The following is a 12,988-nucleotide window of genomic DNA, read 5'->3' as shown; positions in this document are numbered from 1 at the left end:
GGTCTAAGTGAACAAGGATCCAGTCAGCCATTTCACTGCAAGTCAGAGATGGAGAGGAAGTTATCCAGGAAGGATCTGTGGAAAGTTATTTTGTCTGATGGATTGGGCCACTGTGAATTACTTGCAAAACCAACAAGTTTTGTGTGTGTGTGAACTAAACCACTGCCATCCTGGAATAAAAGGTACAGAGAAGGGACAGATTAAATGAAGTATCACTCCATATGCAGAACCATGGAAGCTGAGGTCTGGACTGAAAATATCTTCTCAGGCCAAGATAGTGGGCCCACCCATGGGCGTGGAAAGCGTGAGTCTGCACCAGTGCTTGGAGAGAATGCAGGAAAACTGCTGCTACCCCAATGTTCAGAGAGGTTAGAACCTATGTCCTGGGAATTGCAGAGTCTAGCCACCAGCCCAGTGCTTGGAGGATGGAGCCTGTTCCCCAGGGATTGTGGACAGCCTGACTACCATCCTGATGCATAGGAGAGGGTGGAAATTTCATCCCAGTGTTTGAGGAGAGCATATCTGCTGGGCAAGTACCTGGAAGGGGGTGTTTGGTACCAGGAATGGGTACCAGCCCAGAGGATAAAAAATCATTCCACAGATGACTCTCAGACCTTGAAATCTAATGAAATATGCCCTGCAGGGTGTTGGAATTGTTCAGGACCTGTAATCTCTATTTTCCTTCCAATTTCTCCCTATGTGAATAGAAATGCTTACCCTATGCCTGTCCCTCCATTATATATCAGAAGCAGGTAACTTATTCTCTAGGTTTCACATGTCCACCCAGGTGAACTGTGCCCCAGGATAGACTGTACCCATAACTGATTTTGAAGAGACTTTGTATATAACATTGTTACTGAGATGATATAAGGCTTTTGAGATGTTGTATGGATTAATGCATTTTGCATGTAGAAAGAACATTTGTTTTGGGGGTCCAGAGGGTGAACTGGTGGTTTGGAATTATGTGCCCCAGAAAAACATGTTCTTAAGCTGATTCCACTCCTGTGGGTGTGAACCCAATTAGGACCTTTTGATGAGGTTACTTCAGTCAAGGTGTGGCTCAATTCAATCAGGATAGGTCTTAATCCTATTACTGGAGTCCTTTATAAGCAGAATGAAATCGGACTTGGGGAGATAAAGCCACTGAGGAAGTAACCAGAAGCCAACAGTCAATGGAACCCTGAAGAAAAGGGAGAGGCTAGGAGAAACCAGCATGTGTACTGCCATGTGACAGAGGAGTCAAGAACAAAGGATCACCAGCAGCCAGCCCCAGAATGCCAATCTTTGGGAAGAAAGCACTGCCTTGATGAGGCCTTGATTTGGACTTCTCCTAGCTTCAAAAACATGAGCCAACAAATTCCCATTGTTTAAGCCAAACCACTGCATATTTCCTTTAGCACAGAAGAAGTAAAACACCCTGCTCTAGCACTGGGGTAATATCCTGCTAACCTGTCTAGCAAGTACCTTTTTAAGGTGGTACCCAGCCTGGTACCAGGCCTGGCATGCAGTCAATGCTCAGAAAATACTCATCTCCTTTCTGCTACCCAGGATCCTGCTGATAACTCATATATATCACTAACATCAGGATCGTAAGAAGAAAATGATCTAGGAAAGTGTTCACTCTGATTCCTCAAAAAGATGGGTCTAGTATAAATTAAAATCCTGATTTACATAAAGTTGGATGATAGGTACAGAAAAGCTTAATATACTGTTCTCAAAACTTTTGCAGGGAAGCAGATGTGGCTCAAGTGATTGAGCTCCCACCTACCACATAGGAGGTCCAAGGTTCAATTCCCGGTGCCTCCTGAAGAAGATGAGTGGGTGCAATGGGCTGACGTGGTGAGCTGACACAACAAGATAATGTAACAAGATAACACAAAAAAGAGGAAACACAATGAGAGATGCAACAAAGCAGGGAGTGGAGGTGGCTCAAGCCATTAAGTGTCTCTATCCTACATGGGAGGTCCCAGGTTTGATTCCCAGTGCCTCCTAAAGAGAAGATGAACAGATACAGAGAGCACACAGTGAATGGACATAGAGAACAGACAGCAAGTACAAAACAACATGGGAGGGGGAATAAATAAAATAACAATAAATCTAAAAAAAAAAAAAAAAGCTGAGAGTCTTAAAAAAAAAACTTTTGCATATGTTTAAAACTTTCATAGTAACAGGTTATAAAAAAACCAGTCTGGTTGTCAATGCAGGTCAGTCAGAGGTAAGTTTCCAGCCATAAGTGAAGTGTCCAGGCCCAGTGTGCAAAGGAGAAGTCAACAAACAGAAAGGATTATAGGCTCATACCCTGAATTTTGTTCTCAAAAAACACATATGTTGCTTGGTCATCTTGAATTTTCTTCCATTCAATCCTGGGTTGATTTGTCTGTGAATCCGTAATGATACAAGACAGTTCCACACCTAATGAGCAAAGGAGAAAAAACCAGCCTTCAGTGCCCACGGAGCACTCTCTGGCTTACCTGTATGGCTGCAGCCTGCAGGCTCTCTCTGTGAGCGGTCTTCCCTGCAGAATGAAATCAGAGCCACTCGAGGCCCCAAGAGACTTTGAGGACAGATGGATTTCAGCCAGGAAAACAATAAAGGGGGTTAGCACAGAACTGTACTATATACATTTCTACACTGTCCCCCTAACACCACTTGTAGGAAAAGCATTTCCCTGTTGTATAAGCACAAAGTCAGGGCAGGATCAATTAGATTTGACAGCAGAAAACCAGCCTCAGGCAACTGATGACTTGTCCAGGCAACGGGTCCCTGACACAGAAGAATGTCACCTGTATTGCTGGATGGCTGCCCCGACTCCCATTTGGCACTATCTGTATATGTATTGTTCTGGGGTGGCTGCAAGATAACCAAATGCCCATTAGATGGTGCCCATTCTCTTAATAGTATCTCCTTTGTACTTACTTTCAAATTCCTTTACCACTGGGTTTTGGTTGTTGGATTTGAGATTCACAGCCCCTATCAAGCAGCCTAAAGGAAAAGGAAAAGGAAAAGGAAAATCAGAGACAATCCATCTCTAAAATAGCAGAGAAACCTTGGACTGAGGTCAGGTATTTCCCTTCTGTGTAAGCTCTAGTCATTAACCACAGAGGATGGAAAATATTATATTCCAAAACAAAGCTTCTTGGATACAGTAAGTTCACTGTGCTCTCTCTGTTCGACCATCACCGAAAGGAACCAAGAGAAAGAGAAGCATTCTAAGAATTCACTTCCTCCTTAGTCTTACAACAAAGCTCTTAGAGCGTTACAGAACTTGCTTCAACGCACTTCCTTCTCCTTCTATGTCTGTTTTTGGCTCTCTGTGGACCTCTTCATCGTGCCCCTGCTCCCCTCCAATGGCGTGCTCAGCTCCATGAGATGTAGGCCACACTCTGGCCTGGTGCTTGCCCCTTCTGAATGGCATCAGCCCTCGAGTGGGTAGTCACCAAACAGCTAAAAGTCCACCTCACTGTATTAGCAACTAAGCCAGATTTCAATACAGGAGAAGGTTTTCACTAGTCTTTAGTGAAATGAGAAAAATAATAACAACATGGTGATTTTCATGAAATCAAGACCGGCTACTTCCATGTGAATCCCATCAACACTAGTACTTAGAAGCATCTGGCTCCCCTTATGCTCCAACGTTAGAAAACCATTTACTATAATTAGAAATTTCTCCACTGATCTTCTTGGAATGAAAATCAAGTAGGTACACTGACCATCTACAAAATGTTATTTGCAGCTTCTTGTCCTTTAAGAAAACATACCATCCTCAAAGAAGGTCTTCATACAGAAAGCCCTTATGAAGGTCTCATGATATTAGCTTCCTGGATCAGCTAAGGAAAATGTGCAGAAAGACTCAATACTCTGAGCACTTTCTAGCTCCTTGTGTAGTAGGTCAGTGGCTGGTGAAAATCCATTCTTTTCCTTTACCTTATTTAATGGTGCAGCTAATCTTCCACATAACAGGTATAAATTTTGATCCTTTATTATTTACTATGATTTCACTAATTTTAGCAAAAGTCTTTTTTTAATTTTTAATTCATTTTTTCAATAATACATTCAAAAAATATGAGGGCCCCATGTACTCCCCACCCCCCCACCCCACTACTCCCCCTACAGCAACACTCTCCTCCATCATCATGAGACATTCATTGCATCTGGTGAGTACACTCTGGGCATCGCTGCACCCCATGGCCTGTGGTCCACACCATAGCCCACACTCTCCCATGTTCCATCCAGTGGGCTATGGGAGAATCTACAATGTCCGGTAATTGTCCCTGCAGCACCACCCAGGACAACTCCAAGTCCCGAAAACGCCTCCACATCTCATCTCTGCCTCCCATTCCCCACACCCAGCAGCCACCATGGCCACTTTTTCCACACCAGTGCCACATTTTCTTCAATTACTAACGACAATAGTTCATGAATAGAATATCAGTAAGTCCACTCTAATCCACATTCTATTCCTCCATCCTGTGGACCTTGGATTGGTTGTGTCCATTCCACATCTATGTCAATTCCACATGGATGCTGGATGTAATCCTCCTGCTTTCAGTTGTAGGCACTCTAGGCTCCATGGTGTGGTGGTTGACATTCTTCAACTCCATGTTAGCTGAGTGGGGTAAGTCCAATAAACCAGAGTGTAGGAGCTGAAGTCTGTTGAGGCTCAGGGCCTGGCTATCATATGGTCAGTCCAGAGATTCAGATCCCCTAGATATATCTTAAACCCCAGCACCAACTACAATTCTGGTAAAGTAACAGGAAAGGCTTGTGAAAAGAGATCACATCTGAGTCCAGTTCCATCACACAGAAACACCAGCTCCAAAGAAGGGCCAACTGACATGGCAGTGAACTCCATCTGCCATGACCATAAAACCTGTGGATCTCTGTAGCCCTCAGAAGAACCAATACCTGGGGTTGTATCTACTTTATCTGTCTCTGAGACTCTGCTCAGGTGTGCATAAGGGCAACCCATCTGATAACCTCCAGGCTCTTTTTTAGAGACTCGTAGCCATATAAACTCATTTGCCCTTTCCATTTCCCCCCTGATTTAGGTCAAAAAGCTTTTTTAACTCCTGTTATTATATGTAGACAGGGATATTCTGCTGGTCCGAGTTGAACATTTTATTCAAGGTCAATTTCTAGTTACGTCATCAGCTGGTACTTGGTAGTGATCCCTCAGTGCCAGGGAGGCTCATCCCCGGGAGTCATGTCCCACGCTGGGGGGAAGGCAACGAATTACATGCTGAGTTTGGCTTTGAGACTGGCCACATTTGAGCAACACGGAGGCTCTCAGGAGGTAACTCTTAGGCACACTGCTGCTCTAGGCCTTGTTCTTATTTCAGGTGCACAGGCTCACAAGCATAGTCATTGGTATCAGGGGCTCATTGTTGGACATTCATTCCTTTTTGGTCTTTGCCATTGCACTTGGGGGATTGTTGCTGTTCCTTTAGGGACTGTGATAGAGCTCCCCTGGCTAGGAACTCAGCACTCCCTCAGTTGTTGTTTTTAATTGTTTCCACTATGAAAATATCCAAACATTTTTATGTACCCTGGATATATGCCCTGTAGAACTACCTGCCAACCATGTGTCCCCTGTCAATAACATCCCAAACCAGTATTCCACCCTGGCCATTGTTGAACCTCTCTGTGATCCAAAACTTCCTGAAAAGTGAAGCCCAATATATTGCCAGGTTCCCTTAATAGTAAAATGGAATATAGCGATGAGTTTAAAGGTTAGATATAGAATACATATTAATTTGGAAAAATTCTACATCCTATCTTTTTCTTTCCTTTTTTCTAATTACTAAGCTTATCTTCACAAGAGTTTTAGATCACAGTAATTCATATATACAACATACAGTACTCCCACATATCCAACATAAAACCTTTTCCCTTCCACAGCAATAATCTTTTAACATATTCATACCATGTTTACTGAAACTGATGTACAGATATTGAGACAATAGCTTTCAAACAAGGTAACATTTGTGTTTACATTGTGGTTTATACTTTAGTAGCAAAAGTCTTAAGGAATCTAATAAAAGAAAAGAAAAACAGAAGTATAGTTTCTAAAACACTAATTTATACAGAAGACTGTAGAACCAGGACAAGTTACAATACTCTATTTAGTTTTGGTTAACCATGGGCTAATCCTTCTGGAGGCCAGAAAGATATACCAAGCACATGCAGCACTTTCTATTGCTCCTTAATTTGAAAGCTCCCAATGACTCAATAATAGAGAGCAATATATGATCACCTAAATATCTAAAAATTCACACAGGTCTCTTCTAAGGAAAGTGACTCAGTTCTTTTGGTATGATTACTATGATTTAGATGATGAGACACCAAAACTCTGGCTACAACTGATGTGATCCAGGATCAGCTTCCAACCCAAAGGCCATCTCAGGGCCTTAAAAGTGACTCAAGAGAGCTTTCTCCAAGTGGAAAATGACTGGACAACCCAATCAGAGTCTTTCTCTCAAGGGTTATGCCGTGAAGAGAAATAAAATAATGAGTTAGATAGGAGACCTGAATCTCTGGACTGTCCATGTGACAGCCAGGCCCTGAGCCTCAGCAGACTTACAACTCCTACCCTCTGGTTTATTGGACTTACCCCAGACAGCTAACAGGGAGGTGAAGAAGGTCAACCACCACACCAGGGAGCCAAGACTGCCTACAACTGCAAGCAGGAGAATTGTATCCATCATCCATGTGGAATATAAGCCCCCTCTCAATAGAGAGGGGGAGTGGACATAACCATCCCAGGGCCCATAGGATGGAGGAATAGAGTATCGATTAGAGTAGACTTACTGATTTTTTATGATGGAACTATTGTGATTAGTAATGGAAGAAATTGTAGCATTGAAGTGGAGAAAGTGGCCATGGTAGCTGCTGAGGGTAGGGAGAGGGAAGAAGAGATATGATGTGGGGGCATTTTCAGGACTTTGAGTTGTCCTGGGTGATACTGCAGGGATAGATGCTGGACACTGTACGTCCTGCCAGTAACCCACTGGGTGAACTGGGGGAGAGTATAAACTACAATGTAAACCATTATCCATGTGGTGCAGCAGTGCTCCAAAATGTACTTACCAAATGTAATGAATGTCCCACGATGATGAAAGATGTGGGAAGAGTGGGATGAGGGGGTGGGGGGTATATGAGGACCTCTTATATTTTTTTAATGCAACATTTAAAAAAGAAATAAAGAGAGGAAAAAGAAAAAAAGAATGAGTTAGAGAGTTTATAGTCACGGAGTAATAGAAAGAGAAATAGAGTCTGAGATAAGCTGATGTGTCAAAATGGTAGAAACACCAGAGTCCAGGACCAGATAAACTAGAAGACTAAAAGATGTCCAGGCCACTAAAGTTGCTGTAGTGTCTATGCACTAACGAAGGCCCACTGAGACACATGCCTCCACAATATAAGTCTGAAGTCAACTAAGCCAATTTCTGTTTCTCACAACCTAAATGAAGCTAAGGTAATATAGCCCCCAGATAATGGAAATTATGACTCCTTTTATCCCTCTACACTAGGGGTTTTTAACCTTTTTTGTTCCACGGACCCCTTTTCCAGTCAGGTGAAAACCACAAACCCCTTACTAAGTCCACACTACACTGTATATTATTTAATGAATTTATCACACTTGCACCAACATGCCCCCACAAGAATAATGTTTTTTTGAATTTCAATTCAAGCTCATGGACCCCTTTTTACTTTATTTATTTATTTCCTGCCCCCCCCCCCCAAGTTGTCTATTCTCTGTGTCTATTTGCTGTGTGTTCTTCTTTGTCCGCTTCTGTTGTTGTCAGCAACACGGGAATCTGTGTCTATTTTTGTTGTGTCAGCTCTCTGTGTGTGAGGCACCATTCCTGGTCAGGCTGAACTTTCTTTCGCACCAGTCGGCTCTCCTTACAGGGAGCACTCTGTGCGTGGGGCTCCCCTACGTGGGGACACCGCTGCATGGCATGGCACTCTTCGCGCACATCAGCGCTGCGCATGGGCCAGCTGCACACGGGTCAAGGAGGCCCGGGGTTTGAACCGCAGACCTCCCATGTGGTGGACGGATGCCCTAACCACTGGGCCAAGTTCGCTTCCCTGGACCCCTTCTAAAGAACCCCTGATCTATACCTTGGCCAAAAGGAGAATGCTGGAGACTTCTTAATGGAGCCTTGGCCTGACCTATGTCCCAAGAAGATTCAAAATTAGAGTGCCACTTCAAGACAAGTGATGTTCTATTGTAAATGACTTCCCAAAACAACTGGGCCAAGGTCTGACAAGGTCTCATGCTGAGAGTCCTTTCTCATAATTCTCACTTTATTTGAACAATTCTTAAATTTATAAATATTCTAGAATGCTTTACTTTGTCCATCTCTTATAGCCCAGGACAAAAAGTTCAGTAATAACTTACATAAAAGAATGGTGCTAAGAGGATTCAAAGCCACAAACCTAACCCTTAGGGCCAACACAAGTAATTGATCTGGAAGAATAACTGATGTTGGGGGTAAGATTCTGATATAACTGGATAGGAAATGGAGTCTTGGAGTCACCTTAAAGTGGTAGCAGCTGAAGGTTAATTGAGCACACGCTGAATCCCAATTCTATGGGAATACTCACACAAACTTGTTCCTCCCACTGAGATTGCGTTATTTAAGATTGCACGAAGGGAAGGAGATGTGGTTCAAGCAACTGAGCTTCTGCCTACCACATGGGAGGTCCCAGTTCAGTTCCCAGTGCCTCCTGGAAAAGACAAGCAAGCTGGCAAGCTGGCATGAGGGGCAGGCACAGTGTGCTGATGCAACAAGATGTTGCTACAAAGAGACACAAAGAGGAAAAACAATGAGACACACAACAAAGCAGGGAGCTGAGGTGGCTCAAGTGATTGAATGCCTCTCCCCACATGGGCGGTCCCAGGGTCAGTTCCCAGTGCCTCCTAAAAAGAAGATGCAGACACAGAGAGCACAAAGCAAATGGGCACAGAGCAGACAGTGAGTGGAAACAAGTGTGGGTAGTAAAAATAAATTAAAAATAAAACTTAAAAAAAAAAAGCACAATGGGTACTTTGGAAAGGTTGGGGAAAAAGGAAATAAGGATCAATATGGCTGAATTTTAGCTGTACTCTGCAGTCTCATCTGGAGGGGAAGAAGGATTTGGATTTAAAGAAGTGAGGAAAGAACAGATTCTCAAATTGGCCAAGGAGCACTGACCTGGCCTCTGGTCATATGCAGCAGAGCTTAGACATTTGACTGTTGTTCAGTATCAGGCAGAGTGAGGGCCCAACTAAAGCAACCCACTTAGGATACTAGCACTCCCAGGAAGAATCTCTCTAAGTAAAGGACATCATAACATGAGATCCAGAAAGCTTTGCCCTGACACATCTAAGAAGGCTTTAGAACAATTAACTGAGAAGTCAATGGCTAAAAGCAATTCATAGAATTTAACAAACTAATATACCAAAAGTTTATTAGGGAATATTCTTCTTGAGTACAGTTATTATAAAAATATATTCTTAGCAATATCTTGAGAAATGTTTAACTGAAAGCCAAGGATCATGGGTAGTTTAGTCTTTTTGAACATATGTTATTCTTATTAAAATATAAATATATTTATGATGACTACATTCTTGAATACAGATTTGTGTGGGTATTTTTTTCCCATGAAATGATTTTCAGGGAGTTGGCCTGCTTCTATGCAAGAGATCCTATGAAACCAAGGATGCCATGACACACATATAGCAGACATTTGGAAAAGGAATTGTCCTAGGAAGCAGGCCCTGGGGAAATGCTGCTCAGATGAATCAGATGATTGACTGTGGACTTCATGAAGTTGTAGCTCTTAAAGTAATACTCAATGAGATGAATATCTCTAGAAAAAGAAACTAAGACCACCATTGGGGTCTACACTGAGTAGAAAGGACTTCCATGAGTTAATATACCCATAAACCTCACTAAGCCATCATGGGGAAAGAACACAAGACAGCCCATTCAAAGAACTACAAGAGAGATGAGGTAGAGGGGAACAGGGATACTGTGGCATCTGTATCATAACATATAAATTAACATCAAATCAGTTTTGCTTCTAAATGGGTGCAATCTCATAATAAACAGTTTTGAACAGAGTAATCAAATTCCAGTTTAAAATTTTATATATGCTCAATCAATTCCAGTGGTGTAAATCTAAAAATTAAAAAGGGACTCTAGAAACTCTAGAAAGAAAAATTCCAGAAGTCTAGCCTTACTAATTACCATAATACATGCTGGTTTACTGGGAATTATAATAAAACAATTCTTCCTGCACAGGAAATGCCCCATTGCCCAGCATCCAATAGTTACCTACTAGGCTCCAAAATATAAATTAAAGACAATCTTTGAGATATGATGCCAGAAACTCTCTAAAAGTTGCAGAAAATAGTGATTTCTAAATATTAATAATACATGCTGAGATCATTATATACTTGGAACTTAATACACCAACTTCTAGAGGGGCTTCTTAAATTTGATTGGGAAGTGTGACTAGAAAGACTCAAGTGAGATATCCATACACATATAAGAACCCTTCTAAAGTCAAAACTCAATCATTTATACTTGGGCAGGATGAAGAAAGAAGCCACATTATAACTCTATGAATAAACTGAATTCAACTAAATGATATTCTAGAAATGCTCAAGGCAAAGGAACCCAATCTAGAATATAAAAAATGCACATTCGTTCATGCAACACACACTTTTAGAGCACCAAATAAATTACATAATATGCTAGGATTGAAGATATCAAGATAAATCAATATAGAACTTGTTTTCTAATACTAGAATGTAAGTACAGTGAGAGCATAGATTTTTATGTTTTATTCATGTATCATCCCTAATGCCAGATCAGCATTTGGCACGTAATAGGTGGAAAATAAAAATTGCTGAGTGGATTCTCCCAAAGAGCTTAGAGTCTGACAAACAGGCCAAAATAGACATGAAATTAAACAGGAACAACATGCGGGAAGTGCTATATAGATTATACACAGAAAACATAACAGATGATACATGAGGAAACAAGGGGTGCAGTGCCATATCTCAGGTTTAACTGCAAATGTCTTACCAAAATGAGAATACCACATTTTTTTAAAGAGCAAGTATATTAGTAACACAGATTCAAAGATTTTCTCTGTTCACTAATCACCAGTTGGGTAGGAACAGTAGAATGCCTACCTACTGCTGATGTTTTTTAGAGAGCCCCAAAGCGAATCTTTAATGTTCCTTGAAATGTCAGAAGCACATAAGCCACTGCAAACTTACTCACAAACACAAAGTATTCATTGCATGCCTTGGTCCTTAAAATGATAAAGGCAATTGATACCTCCTTTTCTAACATATCCAGTGGAATAGTCACCATCATTTTAGAAATAAACACTTTGAAGTTTTAATTTTGAAATAATTCTAGATTCACAGGAAGTTGCTAAGATAGGACAGAGAGGTCCAGCATGCCCTTCAATGAGTTTCCTTCAATTGTTACATCTTACATAATTGAAGTACAATATCAAAACCAGGACACTGGCATTAGTACATTAGTGTCTAGCTCTATGTTATTTTACCACATGAGAAGATTCCTGTAACCACCATGGCGATCACAATACAGAACTGTTCCATCATCACAAAGCTCATGTTACCTCAACACAAGCAACCCCCTCACTGTCCCCACCACCTCTAACTCCTAGCAACTACTAATCTGTTCTCTATTTCTATAATTTTGTCATGTCAAGAATATTATATGAAGAAACCATACAGTATGTATCCTTTGGGAATTGACTTTTTCACTCAGTGTAATTCTCCAGAGATTCATCCGGGCTGTTGTGTGTATCAATAATTGGTTCTTTCATTGTTGAGGAGCATTCCATGGTATGGACATAGCACAATGTTTTAACCATTCATCTACTGAAGGACACCTGGAAAGTTTCCAGTTTTTAGCTCTTACATATAAAGTTGCTATAAACATTGTGTACAGATCTCATGTGAACATGACTTTTCATTTCTCCAGGATAAATAGCCAAGTGTACAACTGCTAGGTTTTATGGAAGTTGCATGTATTAAGAAACTTGCAAACTGTTTTCCAGAGTTGCTGTACTAATTTACCATCTCACCAGCAATGTATGAGAGAGCCAGTTTTTCAGCATTCTAGCAAGCACTTAGTGTTGTTACTATTTATTTTAGCCATTCTGAGAAGTATGTAGTAATAGCTCACTTTGGTCTTAATATGTATTTCCTTAAATGACCGATATTGAACATCTTTTCATATGGTTTTGCCATCTATATCTCCTCTTTATCCATATCTGTCTCTTCATGTCCTTTGCCCTTTTTTCTAATTCGATTGCTTTTTATTACTGTTGAGGTTTTTTTTTTTAAGATTTATTTGATTTATTTATCTCTCCCCACCCCTTTGTTTTTCACTTGCTGTGTCTGTTCATCCTCCTTGTTTCTTTAGGAGGCACCAGGAGCTGAACCCGAGACCTCTGATGTAAGAGGGAGGTGCCTAATCACTTGAGCCCAGAGGAACCCAGGAAGCCTGAACCCTCGCAGACGTCGGCAGCCATCTTGCTCCAACATGTGAAAACACACTTTGGTGAGGCAAGAAACTTATGCTTTATGGCCTGTAACTGTAAAGTCCTACCCAAATAAATACCCTTTATAAAAGCCAACCCATTTCTGGTATATTGCATCAGCACCACTTTGGCTGACTAATACACATTTGTTGAAAAATGTGTATCTTCCTCCATTGATTGAACTGCTTTTACACCTTTGTCAAAACTCAGCCATTTCTGTGTGGGACTATTTCTAGGTTTCCTATTCTGTTCCATTCATCTATGTATCTATAGCTCTGCCAATACCACATAGACTTGACTACTGTTGCTATTTAGTTAAGGCTTTTTGTAGATGTTCTTTATCAAGCTGAGGAAGTTTCCCTCTATTCCTACTTAGTTGAATATTTTTATTATTAAAGGGTGTTGGGGG

At 41.2% G+C, this 12,988-nt stretch overlaps 1 protein-coding gene across 2 annotated transcripts in view; it reads right to left on the bottom strand.

Annotated features, from left to right (window-relative positions):
• Window positions 1-12,988, bottom strand: part of JAM3 (junctional adhesion molecule 3) — a 101,570-nt gene that overhangs the window by 10,068 nt on the left and 78,514 nt on the right. For both annotated transcript variants that reach the window (XM_023584933.3, XM_004479554.5), the window contains exons 2-3: window positions 2,917-2,982; window positions 2,299-2,412 (exon numbers count right to left, since the gene is read on the bottom strand). In XM_023584933.3, coding sequence (XP_023440701.2) covers window positions 2,299-2,412; window positions 2,917-2,982 — 180 coding nt within the window. The remainder of the gene's footprint in view (window positions 1-2,298; window positions 2,413-2,916; window positions 2,983-12,988) is intronic.

This window comes from Dasypus novemcinctus, chromosome 27 (genome assembly GCF_030445035.2).
Source record: "Dasypus novemcinctus isolate mDasNov1 chromosome 27, mDasNov1.1.hap2, whole genome shotgun sequence".
In the NCBI taxonomy this organism is placed as follows: domain Eukaryota; kingdom Metazoa; phylum Chordata; class Mammalia; order Cingulata; family Dasypodidae; genus Dasypus; species Dasypus novemcinctus.
The sequence above is the reverse complement of the archived record's forward strand: the minus strand, read 5'-3'. Positions and strand labels throughout refer to the sequence as shown.